At 37.7% G+C, this 20,950-nt stretch overlaps 1 protein-coding gene and 1 non-coding gene across 2 annotated transcripts in view; one reads left to right on the forward strand and one right to left on the reverse strand.

Moving 5' to 3' along the window:
- APPBP2 (amyloid beta precursor protein binding protein 2) overlaps positions 1-20,950 on the reverse strand; it is a 69,384-nt gene that overhangs the window by 19,970 nt on the left and 28,464 nt on the right. Inside the window, exons 3-4 of the mRNA XM_059997550.1 lie at positions 18,847-18,998; positions 13,911-14,034 (exon numbers count right to left, since the gene is read on the reverse strand). Coding sequence (XP_059853533.1) covers positions 13,911-14,034; positions 18,847-18,998 — 276 coding nt within the window. The remainder of the gene's footprint in view (positions 1-13,910; positions 14,035-18,846; positions 18,999-20,950) is intronic.
- TRNAW-CCA (transfer RNA tryptophan (anticodon CCA)) lies at positions 13,200-13,272 on the forward strand. The gene has a single exon. It is a non-coding gene; the product is annotated as a tRNA-Trp (tRNA).

Consider the following 20,950-nt stretch of genomic DNA (forward strand, 5'->3'; position numbering starts at 1 on the left):
TTTGGAAAACAATGAAGACAATAAAAATCAACATGAAATTCTATTACCTACCATTACTTTCCATTCTTTTTTTTAGTATATTCGTGCAACCCTTGATCAGTTACCACTCATTTTATGTTGCTTCATAAAAGTTGTTTTTACTTATCTTTCCAGTAAGATAAGTTCACTGAAAATAGTGGTACTGCCAGTTCTTTCTTTTATAACCTTTATCCTCTATGGTGGAAAAATACAGAATTCTTTACACAAAGTATCTGTAAAACCATGCTATCTAGTTGTTGTTGGTTTTTTAAAAATATTTATTTATTTAGGCTGCACTGGGTCTTAGTTGTGGCACGTGGGATCTTTAGTTGCAGCATGCGGACGCTTAGTTGCGTCATGTGAACTCATAGTTACAGCATGCATGTGGGATCTAGTTCCCCAACCAGGGATCGAACCCGGACACCCCGAACTGGAAGTGCAGAATGTTACCCACTGGACCACCAGGGAAGTCCCAAAACCATGCTACCTAGTGATATGTAAGAGTAGTAAAATGCTTTAGGTCAGAATGAGGTCAAGATAGCAACAGACTATACATCTGTACAGACCATACAAGACAGGAGAACAGAGTGAGGACTGGACATATATTTATGTATCTATCATAATGTTGGCTAAAACATTATGTCCATATATCATGCTAAACATTATGTCCATGTATCATGACAATTTTCTGAAAATGCTCAGCCCTGAGATGGAACAAAATATAAACGTAATTTAAAAGAAAACCAAGTATTAAAAAAAGAAAACCAAGTATGAAGAGGTTAGGAAGCATTCTTCAGGAGTATTAAATAAAACCCAGATACTTAAAATCTAATTTTTATATCTATTCCAAAAATATTAACAGATCAATGACCCAAGATGAGAAACACTCTTAACAATCTTCTGATGTCTATCATTCCATTGTACAGTGAGAAAAAAGAGAGTACTTTTAATTTACTTTTTTAAAAATTGAAGTCCAGCTGATTTACAATGTTGTGTTAATTACTGCTATACAGCAAAGTGACTGTTATACATATATACATATATATACACATTCTTTTTCATATTCTTTTCCATTATGGTTTAATCACAGGATACTGAATATAGTTCCCTGTGCTATACAGTAAGACCTGTTGTTTATCCATTCTATATATACCAGTTTGCATCTGCTAATCACAAACTCCCAATCCATCCCTCTCCCGCTCCCCTCCCCCCTTGGCAGCCACCAGTCTATTCTAAAAGAGTAATTTTAAATTATCAGTACTATTCAATAAGGTAGCAAATATTACACAATGCCACTGTGTATCCTCCCAACACTCACAATACAGTTACCTGCTTTTAGAAAAGACTAAAGCCCTCAAATAAAATAATACAGTATTGAAGTTAATAAAAAGTTCTGGGGACTTCCCTGGTGGCCCAGTGATTAAGAATCAGACTTCCAATGCAGGGGACGTGGGCTCGATCCCTGGTCGGGGAACTAAGACCCCACATGCCGCAGGGTAACTAAGCCCGCATGCCACAACTACTGAGCCTGAGCACTCTGGAGCCCGAGTACCACAACCACAGAGCCCGCACACCACAACTACTGAGCCCACACGCCACAACCAGAGAAGCCCACATACCGCAATGAAGAAGAATCTGCACACCACAACGAAGACCCAGTGTGGCCAAAAAAAATCTGAATGGAGTATCTTTCATATTACAAAATTTCAACTTAAAGAAGAAATAAATGTAATTATCAGGCAACTCTAGAATGGTGAGTTGATTAGATTTATATGTTAAAGCAGAAATATAAAAGTAGAAAAAATATGTTTTGTATACAGGCAACTTTTAAGTATACTCATACAGAATAAAGAGACAATATCACTTGACAGTCAAATTGCTGATCTAATGACCAAGCAGTCTGCAATGATCCCTGTCACTATGAAAAAAAAGTGAAATCTAGTAAAATATTATAGTAAAAAGAAATATATACTTCAGATGATAAAGTTTTCAGAGACTCTCATAGTCAAGTATTGACTGAACACCTATATGTGCCAGTCATTTCTATTTCTCTAGGTGCAAGGGATCTAGTGGTAAACAGGAGAGAAAGAATTCATGACCATAAGAAGCTTCATTCTAATAACGGAGGCACTATATAATGGGGGAAAGACAGCCTCTTCAATAAATGGTGTTGAGAAAACTGGACAGCTACATGCAAAAGAATCAAACTGGACTACTTGCTTATACCATAAAAAATAAATTCAAAATGGATTAAAGGCTTAAGTGTTAAGTCTTGAAACCACAAAACTTCTAGAAGAAAACATAGGTAGTAAGCTCTCTGACATCAGTCTTTGTAATTTTTTTTTTTGGATATATCTCCTCAGGCAAGGGAAACAAAATCAAAAGTAAACAAATGGGACCACATCAAACTACAAAGCTTTTGCACAGCAAGGAAAACTATCAAAAACCCAAAAAGGCCACCTACTGAATGGGAGAGGATACTTGCAAACAATACATCTGGTAAGGGGTTAATATTCAAAATATACAAAGAACCCATAAAACTCAACATCAACAAAACAAACAACCCGATTAAAAAATGGGCAAAGATCCTAGGTATTTACCCAAAGAAAACAAAAACACTAATTAGAAAAGATATACGCACCCCTATGCTCATTGCAGCATTATTTACAACAGCCAAAATATGGAAGCTACCTAAGTGCCCATCAACAGATATGGATAAAGAAGATGTGATATATATACACGATGGAATATTAGCCATAAAAAAGAATGAAACCTTGCCATCTATAACAACATGGATGGAACCAGAGGGTATTATGCCAAGTGAAATAAGTCAGACAGAGAAAGACAAATACTGTATGACTTCACTTATAGGTGGAATCTAAAAAACAAAACAAATGAACATAACAAAACAGAAACAGAGTTACAGACAAAGAGAATGAACAGGTGGTTACCAGAGGGGAAGGGGGTAGGGAAAGAAATAGGTGAGGGAGATTAAGAGGTGCAAACTTCCAGCTGCAAAATAAATGAGTCACAGGTATGAAATGTGCAGTACGGGGAATACAGTCAATAACTGTAATATCTTTGTATGGTGACACATTGTAACTAGACTTATCTGGTGATCATTTGAGTTGTACAGAAATATCGAATCACTATGTTGTGTAACAGGAACTAACATAGTGTTGTAGGTCAATTATACATCAAAAACAAACTCATTGAAAAAGAGATTTGTGATTAACAAAGGTAAGAGGTGGGGGGAGGGGGAATCGGATGAAGGCAGACAAAGTACAAACTTCCAGTTATAAGATAAATAAGTACTAGGGATATAATTTATAACATGATAAATTAACACTACTGTATGTTATATATGAAAGTTGTTAAGAGTAACTCTTAAGAATTTTCCTCACAAGGAAAAAATTTTTTTCTATTTCTTTAATTTTGTATCTGTATGAGATGATAGATGCTCACTACACTTGTGATAATCATTTCTCAATGTATCTAAGTCAAATCATTTTGTTGTACACCTTAAACTTACACAGTGCTATATGTCAATTATATCTCAATAAAGCTGAAAGAAAAAAAGCTTCATTCTAGTGGGGAAAAGTGTATTAGGCAGACACACACCAATTAAGTAAGACAAAGATAAATGCTACGAAGATGATAAAAACGGGGTGATATGATCAAAGCCTTCTTAAAGGAAGGGCTTAGGGTAGATAGGGAAGAATTCTCTTGCAGAGGTAACATTTGAGTTGACACTTAATGATGAAGCGGCAATCATGGGGGAAGCATGTTCCAAAAAGAAGGAATAATGAGTGCAAAGGCCCTGAGAAAGGGAAAAAAGTTCTGGCATAATCAAAGAACAGTAAGAAGGCCAATGTGTCTGGAATATTTTGAATAACAGATTATATAAAGAGAGATGAGAAAGTAGAGAAAAGAAAGATTTTTATAGGGTCTTACTGGCCATGGTAAGTCATTTTGGTTGCAAAAGTGAGATTACTTGATTTATGCTGTAGAACAACGCTATCTAATAGAACTTCCTGAAATGTTCTATACCTGCTCTGCTCAATTTGGTAGCCACAAGCGGCTACTGAGTATCTGAAATCTGCCTAGTGTGACTGAGGACTGACTTTAAATTTTTAACGTTAATTAATTTTTTTTTTTAATTTTTAAAATTTATTTATTTATTTATTTTTGGTTGCATTGTGTCTTCGTTGCTGTGTGCGGGCTTTCTTTAATTGTGGCAAGCGGGGTCTACTCTTTGTTGCGGTGCACGGGCTTCTCATTGCAGTGGCTTCTCTTGTTGTGGAGCACGGGCTCTAGGTGCGTGGGCTTCAGTAACTGTGGCACATGGGCTCAGTAGTTGTGGCGCATGGGCTTAGTTTCTCCGTGGCATGTGGGATCTTCCCGGACCAGGGCTCGAACCGGTGTCCCCTGCATTGGCAGCATATTGTTAACCACTGTGCCACCAGGGAAGTCCCATAATGTTAATTTAAATAGTCACATATGGTTAATGGCTACCATACTGAACAGTGCAACTCTACAAAGATTGCTCTGGTTGCAGTGTGGAGAATGGATTATAGTAAAGCCAAGAGCGGAAGCAAGGCAACCAGGACAGAAGATATTACAACAGCCCAGAAAAAAAACCCTTGAGAAAAAAAGGATTGGTATAAGAAATACAGATTTGATAGTTATCCAAATGGCTGAATGAGAAAAAAGTTAAATTCAGAGAATGAAAAGAACAGTGCTCACCAATCATTTCTACAATACTAAGAACTGCATTTCCAGCAAACTTCGCTATAGGTATTCTGCCTAAAAATTAGTTTCTGGAAATTATTTAGTAATTGGTGGGAGTAGCAGACTACATATTTTATGCCAGAAAAGCACAGCTTGATATTTTCTCCAGTCTCCACTGATGATCTATTGAAACAAAAGGGCAAATTCAACATTTGGAGACTCTTCAGGGTCTGTGTGTCCATCTGCGCTGACAATGAGCAGGATGCAGGATCCAAAAAACTTTTGGTCCAACTGAGGATCTAATTTTGCCTCAACGTTCAGCCTAATAAAAAGGCAGGTTCTCAAGGCTCTCCAAATGTGGCACTACCATGTAAGCACAGTATTTTATTTTAATAGTTTTTAAAGATAGATTTTATTTTCTAGAGCAGTTTTAGATTCACAGCAAAACTGAGAAGATACAGAGATTTCCCATATGCCTCTAGCCCCATAGTATTTTATCTTTATGACAACGTAAAATCATAGCTACTTGATCAATAGCTATTATCAAAAGCAATTACTATGGGACCTCCCTGGTGGTGCAGTGGTTAAGAATCCACCTGCCAATGCAGGGAACATGGGTTCGATCCCTGGTCCGGGAAGATCCCACATGCCGCGGAGCAACTAAGCCCATGTGCCAAAGCTACTGAGCCTGCGATCTAGAGTCCACGAGCTACAACTATTGAAGCCCGTCGCCTAGAGCCCGTGCTCCGCAACAAAAGCCATCTGAATGAGATGCCTGCGCACTGCAACAAAGAGTAGCCCATGCTCGCCACAACTAGAGAAAGCCCGTGCGCAGGAACAAAGACCCAGTGCAGCCAAAAATAAATAAATAAGTAAATTTAAAAAATAAATTTAAAAAAGCAATTACTATTTAATTAGTTAAGTTATTCATTGTTTGAAGTGGAAAATATACAAATCTAGAGGTCACTAGTTTATAAATATATTTACTATAAGATTGAGCAAGATGACTAGTTAGATCCTCATTAGATAGACATGACAAAAATAAAATCTTAAAAGTAAACCCAAAGGAAAAAATTTCTCTCCTGCTTATGCAAGCATATTTTTCTATGAACTACTTAAGAATTTTAGAAATAAACGATAAACTGAAAGGGGAGGGTTGGGTAATTAAAAAAAAAGACTGGTGGGCTTTTAAAAAAATTGTAGTGAAATATATAACATGAAATTTGTCATATTAACCATTTTTAAATGTACAGCTTGGTGGTATTAATTATATTTACCACGTTTACAACCATCACCACCATGCATTTCCATAACTTTTCATCACCCCAAACACACACTATAATATACAATAGCTTCCCATTCTCTCCTTACACCCCCCAGCTCCTGGTAACCTTTAATCTATTTCTCGTTTCTATCAATTTGTCTATTCTAGGTATTTAAGTAAAATCATACAGTATTTGTCTTTATATATCTGTCTTATTTCACTTAGAATATTACTTTCAAAATTCACCTATGTTGTAGCAGCCATCAAAACTGGCAGAATAATATTCCACTGTATATACGGTTGACCCTTGAACAACGTGGCGGGGGGAGGTTAGGGACACTGACCCTCCAGGGCAATAAAAAAAAAATCCACATATAACTTTACAGTCAGCCCTTTGTATCTGTGGATTCAACCAAGAGTAGACTGTGTAGTACTGTAGTATGTATGTACTGGAAAAAAAAAATCCGTGTATTAAGTGGACACTTGCTGTTCAAACCCACGTTGTTTAAGGGTTCTTTTGTTGATGGATACTTGGGTCATTTCCACCTTTTGGCTAATGTGAAATATTCTGCAATGAACCCTAACACACAGGTATCTGTTTGTGTCCCAGTTTTCAATTCTTTGCGATATATATACTTAGGACTGAAACGGCTGGGTCATATGGTAATTTTTTTTGCTCAGCTTTTTAAGGAACCACCAAACTATTCCATACCAGCTGCTCCATTTTACATTCCCATTAGCAATGCATGAGGATTCCAATTTCTCCATTCTTATTAATACTTATTTTGTTTCTTCCTTCCCTCCCTTCCTTCTTTGCTCTCCCTCCCTCCCTCTCTCTTGTTCCTCCTTCCTTCCTTCCCTCCCCCCCTTTCGTTTTCTTTTCTTTTCTTTTCTTTCTTACATTACAGCCAAATTGGCAGATGTGAAGTGGTATTTCATTGTTTTTGATTTGCATTTCCCTAATGACAAATGATGCTTATTGGCCATTTACATATCTTCTTTGGAGAAATGTCTATTCAAATCCCTTACCCATTTTTTAATTGGGTTGATTGTTGTTGAATTGTAGTACTTGAAATATTCTGAATACTAGACCCTTATTTGATATATGATTTACAAATATTTCTCCTATTCCATAGGCTGTCTTTTCACTTTCTTGATAATGTCCTCTGATGTACAAAAGTTTTTAATATTGGCAAATTCCAATTCGCCTGTGAACAGAGATAGTTTTACTTCTTTCTTTCCAACACAGATGCATTTTATTTTATTTTTGTCTAATTGTTTTGGCTAGAACTTTCAGGACAAAGATGAATAGTAGTAGTGAAAGCAGGCATCCTTGTCATGTTCTTGATCTCAGGGAGGAAGATTTGAATATAATGTTAGCTGTGGGTTTTTCATAAATGCCTTTTATCATATTAAGGAAGGTTCCTCTATTCCTAGTTTTCTGAATGTTTCTATCATGAAAAAGCGCTGGATTTTGTCAAATGTCTTTTGTGTCAATTGAGATAATCATGGTTTTCACCCTTCATTCTACTAATGTGTTGTATACTGCATTAATTTTCTTAGGTTGAATCACTTCTGCGTTCCTGGGATAAATCCCACTTAGTAATGGTGCATAATCCTTCTATATTCTATTGCATCCAATTTGCTAGTATTTTGTTGAGACTTTCTGCATTTATATTGATAGGAGATATTAGTCTGTAATTTTCTTTTCTTTTTTCTTCTCATGTCTTTTTTCTGGTTTTGATATAGGTTAATGCTGGCCTCATAGAGTAAGTTAGGAAGTGTTCCTTCCTCTTGATTTTTTTTAAGACTTTGAGAAGAACTGGTGTTAATTCTTTTATTTTTTAAAAAATATTTATTTATTTATTTGGCTGCATCGGGTCTTAGTTGCAGCATGCACAATCTTCATTGTGGCGGTGGATCTTTCGTCGCGGCAAAAGGGTCTTTGTTGCAGTGCACGGGCTTCTCTCTAGCTGTGCTCAGGCTTAGTTGCCCCACAGCACATGGGATCTTAGTTCCTTGACCAGGGATCGAACCCGCGTCCCCTGCATTGGAAGGCAGATTCTTAACCAATGGACCACCAGGGAAGTCCCTATCTTCTTTTAATGTTTGGTACAATTCACTACTGAAGTCTTCTGGTCTTGGACTTTTCTTTTTTGGAAGGTTTTTGATTACTGATTCAATCTCTTTGTTATAGGCTTGTTCAGAATTTTAATTTTTTTCTTGGGTCAGTTTAGGTAACTTGTGTATTTCTAAGAAATACCTGTCTGGTGTGGTTTTAATTTTAAGTGGGGAAGCAAAGCACTGTGAGATGTAGCAGATACTGCTGGCTCCCTAACCAAGTCATCCTTCCCATCTCATGCTGTTGGCAGAACCCTGATTTTGTTAGACGCTGACCCCCTTCTCATAGGATTCATAAGTAAATCATGATTAGTTTAAGCCAATACTAACATGGTGATCCCATTCAGATTGCCACTGATTGATTCAGAGGTCAACAAATGACCTAGCTCTGGTTAATGAGACTCAAGGGTACGTCAGCTAGGTGGTTTCTGAGAAAGGCTCCTTTGTCATTAGAGATAAAATATGGTCTTTCTTCTGCTGGACAATGTGGAATCTGCATGTGATACCTCAAACCACAGCAGCAGTCTTACAACCACTGGGGACAGAGGAGCCAGAAGATGGAAAAAACCTAGTTCCCAGATAACCTCTATGAATTCTGAATTAACCCATCCTGGAGGTACTCGACTTTGTATTGATTATCTTTTTAATCAAATTCTTTGTATTTTTAGGGTGCTGTGTTTATGTAGAGGGCTACTATCTTATTTGCCATACATGGGTTTATGACTTTTTTGTGGATTGTACATTATCAATATCCCTTTTTTATCAACTAATGGTTTTTATCCTGAATTCTGCTTTTATTGTTAATATTATTGTCTAGGGGTATTTTCTTTTAACAATATATAGCTGGGTTTCATTTTTTATTTATTTTATTATTATTATTTTTAAAGAATTGTTTTATTTTTAAATTTTTGGCTACGTCGGGTCTTAGTTGTGGGATCTGCCTTGCAGCATGTGGGATCTTTTGTTTGCAGTGCATGGGCTCCAGAGCATGCGGGCTCTGTAGTTTGCAGCACACAGGCTCTCTAGTTGAGGAATGTGGGCTTAGCTGCCCCGTGGCATGTGGGATCTTAGTTCCCCGACCAGGGATAGAACCCACGTCCCCTGCATTGGAAGGCAGATTCTTAACCACTGGACCACCAGGGAAGTCCCTGGGTTTCATTTTTTAACCTTCTTGGCAGTCGCTGTTTCTAGATAGGGGAATTGAGCCCATTTACATGGTCATAGTTGTATTTGGTTTTAATTGTTTCACATTTTTCAGTTATCATACTTAGTTATTTCCTCTATTCTCTTTGCTTATCTATCTACCTTGGACAAGTTTCCAATCATTCTTACCCCTATTCCCACTATTCTAATTTGGAACGTCTATCGTATTTTTCCATTAGTCAATTTATTATATACCCCTCCCTAGCAATGACAATGTTTGAACATTAAATGATAGGCATTCATATTCCCCTTACCAAGATGAGACCTTTATAATACTTTCTTATACTACTACATTTTCCCAAATGTTTATTTTTAAAATAGGCTATTATATAATATATGCCCAACAGCAAGCAACCTGAACATAACATGAGCCTCAATTTTCCATCCAAAAAGGTTTTTTGCTAACTTGAATACATCAGGTTTTAGGGATATATATGATAACATTTTGAAATTTATAATATTTAAATCATCTTTATGTTATGTTATAAATACATATTTAAAATCTAAACTAAATTTTCAAAAATTCTCCTTCTTGTAATTTATGAAATGTTACCCAAACTATTCACATGCATCTTAAAACATTTATCTTCATAATCACCAAACTACTTCTGAGTCATCTAACAGTTTTTCAGAGTAAAACATTTTCACTTGCTTGAAAATCAGCACTTTTGAGTCTGGTATCATGTCCCTAGAAACGTTATCCAAAGGTACCAGCAACCATTTGCAAAGCATTAAGACAGTTGGGCTTTCCCATTCCACCTAAGATAAGCAGACACCCATAATCTCCACAACCAAACCACTAATGCATCACATTTCAAAGTAATATTCAAGAAGCCAGTTAATAAAGATATCTAACACAACTATAAGGTTATGACCCCTAGAATAATTCTAAATTTTGTGTTAAATTATGTTAAATTCCATTACTTCCGTAAAAAGAAAATTCTGCCAGGTGACCTCTATGAGCTTCCTGGTATTGGCACTGGCTGAGTTTCAGGCTAACATTTCTTTCCCAAAGAGTACTTTGTTGTTCAAAACAAGAGACTTGAAAGAACATCACATAACATGAGGGATTTTGTAAGGCAACTATTTTTTCAATTTTCAGGTGGAAAAAACACAAACAAACTTATCTTACATTTAACAGTATGTGGTAACTGAGAATTTCTGTCTTGGTATTTCTAAAGTTTCCCTTTCATTTCCAGTTTGAAAAAAAAATCCTTACATAAGACATATTACAAATTCACCATTTGTTCTTCATTCTTTCCACTCCATTATGTCTAACTATATATTACAATATTCACTGCTTACCACTGTTTCTACACCATCTTCCCCTGTCGTGAGATTTGTTACTATTGAACTTTTATTTGGTCAGAGATATTCCTTGACTATTTTCCTCAGATAAAGTACCTGGAGGTATATTTGGTATCTACAAATTTGAAAAATTTGAATTTTATCCTAAAAGTTTGTGAAGTGTAGTATTTTCTCAGTAATTGAGATACTGCTCTTCTCTCTTAGCTTCTAACTCCTATTTATCCTTGGATTTCACGAAATTCACCTGCTTCGGGCTCAAGGTTCTTTTTCAATCTAGATTCAAGTCTTTTCCCTCCAGTTCAGGAAGTTCCATTTTTCACTTAAAATCCCCAAAATACACCAAAATAATAATTGTGGTTATTTCTAGGCAGCAGGGTTACAGATAATATTTATTTTCTTCTTCATAGTTTTCTGTATGTTTTCAATTTGTTTGGTAATAGACACGCACATGAGCAGAACAAACAAAGCTATTAAATAGAAAGCAAGTAAAGTAAACGAAACTAGGCAGAGTCTTCAAGGAATAAAACAAAGACTGAGAAATGGTACTAGGTTTAACAAGAAGAGTCTCTGACATTTGCTCTATACTGCTTCCATGCCTGCCCCAGATTAGAGAATGGTTTTGTGCTATTAAAGTTAAAAACACACTGTTACATTAGGCTCAAAGCTCCTGGGATTGGCTAAAGGATTTCATTAGTATCTGTTCTCCAAAATAATCCTCTCCCAAATCAGTTAAAAGCTAAGTAAGAATAATTTAATTTTTTTCAAAAAATACTACTATAATAATAAAAATTATCTTAACGGCTGTAATGGCCAAGAATTTAGCAAGCAAAGCCGTGTAGAAGCAAATTTTATTTTGAAATTTAAAATTCTTAAGAACAAGATGTCTAGGTATACAGGCAGTAAGCGGGTATAAATAGCTTTGTTTCTTGGCACAGGTATTTTCCTATTCACATGTGCTTGTTCTGAAAACAGCCCGAGCACTCACAGTATTTACAGTTACCTGTCCAATATTCCCCTCTCCTCCTTCCTTAATGTAGACCCATGAGTTCATTTGGGGCAGCAAAATGCACAGTTAAAAACGTTTTGCTCTCCAGACCACCTTACACTGGTTGGAGGATGTGCAGAATGTGTCCCAGTTTCCCAGTTTCAAAGAGAGGTAATAAGTAAAGAAGATAAGGCTAGGCCTCTGGGAAAGCTATTTTTTCTGACTGGAAAAAAAAAAAAAAGGAAAAGGAAGCAGACTCAGCGGGCATGAGCCCTTTGCCCTTCTCCTTGCCTGTAGCATTTGCAAACATAATGACGTGAGCTACATGCTAAAGATGACAAGATAGGAAAAAGAAGAGGAGCCCTGGTTCTTTGAGAAAACTAAATCTTTTGGTTATATTAATGCAAAATTTATATAAGAGCCTTAAAATCAGACAGATAGGAGAAATGTTAGTTATCTGGATGGAATAAATCTTCTGACTTTGTGCATAAAAAGCAAGCACTTACAAGAAGAAAATGTTTTACCTTTTGGTCAAAAGACTGCTTGCAGTGAAAGAGCAATCTACAATGAAATCATACAAAATGGGTTTTCTGTTCTAAATTAACTAGTTCATACACAAAGAAACATTTAGCTAGACCCTAAAATCCCTATGAGATAGTCTAGTCTTCTATTCCTAGGACAGGCAGAAGTGGGGAGGAAAGATGACACAGATTATCAGTACTACAAATTACAGGCCCAATAACAACCCTTTTATAGTTTCTGCACACAAGTATTACTATAATTTATCATAAATATCTGTGGGAAATTATCCTAAGCTCCTAAAATATTATTTATAATTAAGTTTGCACATTATAAAATTAACTTCAGGATTTGAATGTTTGTCTAACACAGGTAAGCCCTGTATAAAACGGGGTAATAGCCTCAAAAGATTGAGCAGAGAGAGCTTTAGTCAATGGTAGCATAAATCAACAATGGTTTTATATAGAAGAACCTGTATTCTAGTTCTGAAGAGGTGCAGATTTAATTAACTCATCTCTAAGGTACAAAAAAAATATGACCCCTTATTCAAAAAAAATAGAAGACTATCAATTCAGTAACTGACCAGACTCTAGTTAACTTAGGACAAAGAATTATTTTGTTATTTTTTAAACTTTATTTTGATTTCCCTTTAGTTTCATATAAAAATTCTTTTTAAGAAATGTCAAATCAAATGGGGGGGACAGAGAGAAAACCTACATGAAAATAGCTAAAACTAAATGTTACATATACAAAAATAATAAAGACAGTAAAATCAAAGAGTTGCTTCTGGATTTGCTTGCCTTTCATTTAAGTACATCCGTTAAAAAATGTATTTTAAAGAAAGGTTAGGGGGACTTCGCTGGCTGTCCAGTGGTTAAGACTTCACCTTCCAATGCAGGGGTGTGGGTTCAATCCCTGGTCAGGGAGCTAAGACCCAGGTGCCTCGCAGCCAAAAATCCAAAACATAAAACAGAAGCAATACTGTAACAAATTCAATAAAGACTTTAAAAAAAATTGTCCACATCAAAAAAAAAAGAAAGGTTAGGGACTTCCCTGGTGGTCCAGTGGTTAAGACTCCACGCTCCCAATGCAGGGGGCCCAGGTTCGATCCCTGGTCAGGGAACTAGATCCCACATGCCGCAACTAAAGACAAAAGATCCCACAACTAAAGATCCCACACACCTCAACGAAGATCCCGCAAGCAGCAACGAAGATTCCCGCGTGCCGCAGCTAAGACCCCGTGCAGCCAAATAAATAATAAATGAAGATTTTTTTAAAAAAAAATTATTTAGAAGTAAAATAGTAAAATATTAATCAGGTTATGTACAATTCCAGAAATGTAAACGGAGCACAGTAAAAACAAAACAAAACAAAACAAAACAAAACACACACACACACACACATAAAACCCAAGAAGGGACTTCCTTCGTGGCACAGTGGTCAAGAATCTGCCTGCCAATGCAGGGGACAATGGTTTGATCCCTGGTCCAGGAAGATCCCACATGCCACGGAGCAACTAAACCCGTGTGCCACAACTGAGCTCGCACACCACAACTACTGAAGCCCATGCTCCACAACAAGAGAAGCTGCCGCAAGGAGAAGCCCACACACCACAACAAAGAGTAGCCCCCGCTCACTGCACTAGAGAAAGCCTGCATGCAGCAACAAAGACCCAACACAGTCTAAAATAAATAAATAATTTTTTTAAAAAAAGCCACTAATACCATTACAGCATGTAATTAAAGGACTGTTCCAACTTACCTCACACAACATTCTACTGCACGAAACCAATGAAGCATCTCATCATGTAGAGTACACAACTGAAGGCAAGACAGGAAAACTTTCTCAGCATCACTGTACCAGCCTGCATCTGAAAGAAAGCCACCTAAGGGACAAGAAAAACCAAAAACTTTAGATAATTTAATAGATCACTTGAAAGCTAAAATGACATGCTTACAATGATTATTACCTAAAATGAAAAAACCTCTGTTTAGTCTGAAACAAAGATACTAATTGTGAAATTAAAAAAAAAAAAGGAACTCAAACTAGGGAAATTAGATCAAAGTTGAGATCCTGAATAAGGAGTAAAGAGTTTTTGTTTTGTTTTGTTTTTTTACTTTCGGCTGTATTGGGTCTTCATTGCTGCGCGCGGGCTTTCTCTAGTTGCGGCGAGCAGGGGCTACTCTTCGTTGCGGTGCGCAGGCTTCTTGTTGCGGTGGCTTCTCTTGCTGTGGAGCACAGGCTCTAGGTGCGCGGGCTTCATTAGTTGTGGCACACAGGCTCAGTAGCTGTGGCACACAGGCTTAGTTGCTCGGCGGCATGTGGGATCTTCCCCAACCAGGGATCAAACCCATGTCCCCTGCACTGGCAGGCGGATTCTTAACCAATGTGCCACCAGGGAAGTCTCAGGAGTCAAGAGTTTTAGCCTTGGGCTTCCCTGGTGGCACAGTGGTTAAGAATCCGCCTGCCAATGCAGGGGACATGGGTTCGATCCCTGGTCTGGGAAGATCCCACATGCCTCGGAGCAACTAAGCCCGTGTGCCGCAACTACTGAGCCTGCACTCTAGAGCCCGCAAGCCACAACTACTGAGCCCACTCGCCACAGCTACTAAGCCTGCGCACCTAGAGCCGGTGCTCTGAAGCAAGAGAAGCACCGCAATGAGAAGCCTGCGCACAGCAACGAAGGGTAGCCCCCGCTCGCCCCAACTAGAGAAAGCCAGCACATCAATGAAGACCCAATGCAGCCAAAAATAAATAAAATAAATAAATTAAAAAAAAAAGTTTTAGCCCTCCAAATGTACTTCATCACCTAAGAGTTGACATTTTCCAGCTAATTAACCACTATATTTAGTGATTTGTCTAACATTTTAATCATGCAGGGTAAACGTAACTTTCCAATCTCTCCATACCCAATCCCAAAGAGGATAAAGACATCTGAATAAACTTAATCTCCTTAGCATAACAGCACATCATAGAAGATAGACAGATAAAAGAGACAGTAGTGCTTGCTCATCTTAATTTTTTTTTAGCAAAAAATTAAACTGCTGTCCTCCAACAGTCGTAATGGGGCATGTGGGCATCATTTCCTTAGGATACTGTCCATTTTTTAGAGGCTCCTGACCCGCTCCTAATAGTTTAATACATTTTTTGATAGTGTCAACTAATCTTAATAGTGTCAATAGTATCTGGGTCAAGAAAAAATGTATTTTGCTCAGACTGGTGTTTCATGTTTAATTAAAGCTATCTGAAATGAAACAAATATTTAACTGGAGAGAAGTGTGCTTTAGAACACTTTTTTATCCCCCCAAATATGACATTTTAGTGTCCTCACTGAATGACTGGAATAATGAGATTATAATATTCATATGAAGCAACCTCCTACTCATTATCTCAACATATTGTGCACTGTGCTGGGTTATTAGGCTATTATCTCTCAGTTTCAAACCAACCCTTCTAGACTGTTCTATGACACTGGGCTAGGACTCTATAACCACATTTCTCCTCTGCCAGCTGGCTCCCTAGTAGTCTCTACCAAAGAAGGCACTAGAGAGAAAGACTGTAAGGCTGGAGAAGTAAGAGACACTCCCTGCTAGCTTCCAGTTTCTGCCAGCAACGCCCCTGCTAACAGCAGTGTCCCAGGGTAATGTTTCTTTACTCTGGCAGTGGCAATTCATCTCAGTAAGCCAATTCCAGCTGCAGTTTTCCAACACTTACAGAACTTGATTCACAGCACCCCATCAGAGAGACACTAGTACCAGCCAGTCAGGTGTCCCTCCTAGAGGTCGAGATTCTAGACCCACGAGCTCCCTTCTCAGAACTCTGAGGCACCTGTACCAGCCAAGCAACATCCCAGCTCTGCGAGGTACCTCCTCAAGCTTCTTTTTTTTTTTTTCTTTTGGCCACGCCATGCAGCCTGTGGGATCTTAGTTCCCCGACCAGGGACTGAACGCTGTGAAAATACTAAAGACCTTTAAATTATATACTTTAAATGGGTGCACTGTACGGTATGTGAATTATATCTCAATAAAGCTGTCATTTTTTAAAAGTTTCCATCATGTATACTTCTGGTATGAAGTGTTTTCACTGTTTTGGTAATTTTAGGATCAAGACTGATAATATAACTGAATCTGTTAGGACTTGGTTCTAACTCCAGGATACTTGTTCAATCTGGCTCCTTACAGTGGCCAGACTGGTACAAGTGAAGAGACAACAGAGGACCTCAGTGAACATTAGCCTTCCTGCCTTTCATCTTCCTTGATACTAAATATCTCCCACATAGATTTTTACATGACTACCTAGGACTAAGTGGATGTCAATATTAACATTCATCTAGGTCACGAACACTCTATTAAGAGACATTCTTTAGTCACAATTCTTTGTTGCAATTTATATTCCACAGGACTATCAAAGGATAAATGCTGAGGGTTGTTTTCGGAAAAGAATGTTCTTAAGTTCCTCCAAGCAAACTCTCTATGACCACTACAAAAAAAAATTTTTTTCCTAATACTGAAGGAAATGATCATGAAAACTTGGCAAAGAAAGTAAATGTGCACGTGCCAAAGAGAGAGAGAGAGAGAGAAAACATGCACACACACACACACTAATGTGAGAAGTTAAAAATGAAAGGTAGAGCTTCCCTGGTGGCGCAGTGGTTAAGAATCCACCTGCCAATGCACGGGACACGGGTTTGAGCCCTGGTCCGGGAAGATCCTACATGCTGCGGAGCGACTAAGCCCGTGCGCTGCAACTACTGAAACCCTCGCGCCTAGAGCCTGTGCTCTGCAACGAGAGGAGCTACCACAATGAGAAGCCTGCGCACCGCAACAAAGAGTAGCCCCCCACTCCCCACAACTAGAGAAAGCCTGCGTGCAGCAACAAAGACCCAATGCAGCCAAAAATAAATAAATAAAATAAACAAATTTATAAAATAAAAAAATGGGCAGAGGATCTGAATAGACATTTTTCCAAAAAAGACATACAGATGGCCAACAGATACATGAAAAGATGCTCCACATCACTAATCAGGGAAATGCAAATCAAAACCACAATGAGATACCACCTCACACCTGTCAGGTGGCTGTCATCACCAGAAAACAACAAATAATGAGTGTTCGCGAGGGTGTGGAGACAAGGGAACCCTCCTGCACTACTGGTGGGGCTGTAAATTGGCACAGCCACTATGGAGAACCGTGTGGAGGTTGCTCAAAACATTTAATATAGAACTGCCACATGATCTAGCAATTTCACTTCTGGGTATTTATCCAAAAACGGCAAAAACACTAACTCATAAAAGATATATGCACCTCAGTGTTCAGTGAAGCATTATTTATAATAGCCAAGATATGTAAGCAACCTAAATGTCCATCAACAGATGAATGAACGGATAAAGAAGGCGTGAGATATATTTTACACACACAACGGTGGAACATTACCCAACCACAAAAATTAAACATAAAAAAAAAAAAGAAAAGAAATCTTGTGACAACACAGATGGATCTAGAGGGTATCATGCTAAGTGAAATAAGTCAGACAGAGAAAGACAAATACCATATGATCTCACTTATACGTAGACTCTAAAAATCAAAACAAACAAACAAAACAAAATGAAAATAGACTCGCAGATACAGAGACCAAACAGTTGGTTGCCAGAGAAAGGAGGTGGGGTGTGGGGTGAAATAGGTGAAGGGGATTAAGAGGTCTGAGCCTCCAGTTAGAAAATAAATAAGCCATGGGAATGTAATATACAGCCTAAGGAACATGGTCAATAATATTGTAATAACTTTGTACAGGGACTATACTTGTCGTGGCAATCATTTCATAAAGTATGCAAATTCCAAATCACTATGTAGTACACCTGAAACCAATATAATACTGTATGTCAACTACATTTAAATAAAACACACACACACAAATGAGTATATGTAAACACCAATGAAAGTTAAATAAGGTCTATAGTCTAGGTAACAGTATTAAACCAGTATCAATTTCCTGGTTTTGATATTGTCTGTAAATCTACAATCATTTCAAAATAAAAATTTTTCCACAAACAAAGTAAAAAGGTAGCAATAAGTTGAATAAATAATTGCCTGAGACATACTTATCTATGTAGATTTGTAAAAGCCATACTAAAATGTTATGCAACATTAAACGATATCTTTCTACGTGTATAGCATACAAAGCCTTTTCAGAATCCTTCTCCATTCATGTTTTTAGTATTCTCATACCCATGAGGAAATGGAGATTTACCCTCATTTTAGAGAGGGGAAAACTGAGGTCCCAAAAGGATTAAGTCCCACGTCACAACACACAGTAAGCTGGTGAGAGAGGCTGGTAGCAGCTTGACATGGTAGAAACGTAAGTGGTTTGGAATCACAGCGCCACAGGATTCTAAACTTAGCTCCATTACTATGTGACTTGAGCAAGTTACTCAACTTTTCTAAGTCCGTTTCCTCATTTCTAAAACTCTATTAATACCTTCACATCAGTGGAATGTCATGAGGATTTTCTCGAAAGACAGCATTTAGATACATAGTACAGTACTCAGCACAAAGTTAATGTTCAATATATCACATCTAGTTCCTCTCATAACCTCCCACGCTGACTTTGGGAATGTCCTGTGAGAATCCTTTAATGCCAGCAGGCTTAGTTCTGAGTCATGTCACAGGACAAAACACCCCTCTGTTTTACCATTACTTACCTAAAACAAAGCCAACCTGAATGGCTTTTTCCTTTACTGCAGCATCTGATTCCGCTATGTAAGAGCACCGTCTACTGAATGAGTAGGCTAAGACTGAAGCAACTTTCACACCATGATCCATCAAAGCCTGGAAACAATGATGAAGCAAATGTCTGAAAGAGAAGGAAAAGGTCATTTTTGTTTTTATAAAGGTAACATATTTTGTCCTTTTAGAAAGTGCTAACTTTCATGCACATTGTTCCTTCCTGCCTCAGGAAATTTGCACATGCTGTTCCTTCTACCTAAAAAAGCTTTTCACCACCATCACCTAGTTCTCTCCCCTAAATCGGTTAGACTTCAGCTCAAATGTCACTTCCGCCAGGAGATCCTCCCTGTCTCCTGTCTCCCTCTCTTCACCAGCCTGATGGGGCCACGGCAGGCCTATCCCAGGATCCCCAAGGACCTTGTAGGTTATGTTAAGGCATTTACTCTTCTATCTAGAAGAGAATAGGCAGCCACCAAAGTGTTGCCAGCCAGGAAAGATAAGATCAAATATGCTGGTAGGTCTGGGGCTAGAGAATTATGAATAGCAGCAGGCAGCTTACCTGGGACACAGATGACCTTTGCCCAACAAACAGTGGCCTCATCCTACCTCCCCAGGGTACCTCCAGTAATTCCCTATGGTAGTGTTTTCCAGAATGGGGCATGACTATCACTGGGGGCTCTAGGCACAATTTTAGTGGCATATAACCAAATATTTTCCAAAGATTAACATATTTATTTCAATGGGGATTCAAAAATAAAACTTGTAATCTAAAAAGAAAAAAAAAGAAAGTGCTAACTTGCTCTTCTGAAATAACAGTACCATTATTTTCAAAGATGGAATAAGATAAAAATCAACTGTTTGTCTTATGAATTATGAGGTCATAATAATTCACAATTTAGCCTAGTATCTTTTACTCAGTGGATCACTGAGTGATTCTGTATATGTAAACTGATGACAGTGAAGGATGAAAACAACTTCTAACATCAATCTTAAAAACCAAATTGTCTTGTAATTCAACAATGACCCAATTATAAAATGGGCAATAGACTTGAACAGAGATTCCTCCAAAGAAAATATACAAAGGCCAATAAGCACAAGAAAAGATGCTCAATATCATTAGTGATTAGGGAAATGCAAATCAAACTCACAATGAGATACGACTTCACACTATCTAGGATGGCTATAATACTACTTTTTAAAAAACAGTTGATGGCAAGGATATGGAAAAACTGGAACCCTCATACGTTGGTAATAGGGACATATTGGGTTGGCCAAAAGGTTCATTTGGTTTTTTCCGAAAGATGGCTCTAGCAGCACTTAGTTGTCTTTAGCTTCATTGAAAACAATTTTGTTAGACTGTATGTGACAGCTGTCATATCAGCGTGCACTTAAAAAAATACTTATCAAAATTGGTGAATTTTTGTGTAGCCATTTTAATATTTAAGATGGAAGAGAAAAAGCAACATTTTCAGCATATTATGCTTTATTATTTCAAGAAAAGTAAAAACGCAACTGAAACACAAAAAAATATTTGTGCAGTATATGGAAAAGGTGCTGTGACTGATTGAACATGTCAAAAGTGGTTTGCGAAGTTTCGTGCTGGAGATTTCTCACTGGATGATGTTCCACTGTTAGGAAGACCAGTTGAAGCTGAAAGCAATCAAATCGAGACATTGACTGAGAACAATCAACGTTATATGGTGCAGGAGATAGCTAACATACTCAAAACATCCAAATCAAGGGTTGAAAATCATTTGCACCAGCTTGGTTATGTTATGTTCATTGCTTTGATGTTTGGGTTCCACATCAGTTAAGAAAAAAAACCTTCTTGACTGTATTTCTGCATGGATTCTCTACTTAAATGTAATGAAAACGTTCCATTTTTAAAACAAATTGTGACGGGTGATGAAATGTGGATACTGTACAATAACGTGGAATGGAACAGATCACGGGGCAAGCAAAATGAACCACCAACAACCAAACCAAAGCCCGGTCTTCACCCAAGGAAGGTGATATTGTGTATATGGTGGGATTGAAAGCGAGTCCTCTATTATGAGCTCCTTCCGGAAAACCAAACAA

Source organism: Delphinus delphis, chromosome 19 (genome assembly GCF_949987515.2).
Source record: "Delphinus delphis chromosome 19, mDelDel1.2, whole genome shotgun sequence".
NCBI classification, from domain to species: domain Eukaryota; kingdom Metazoa; phylum Chordata; class Mammalia; order Artiodactyla; family Delphinidae; genus Delphinus; species Delphinus delphis.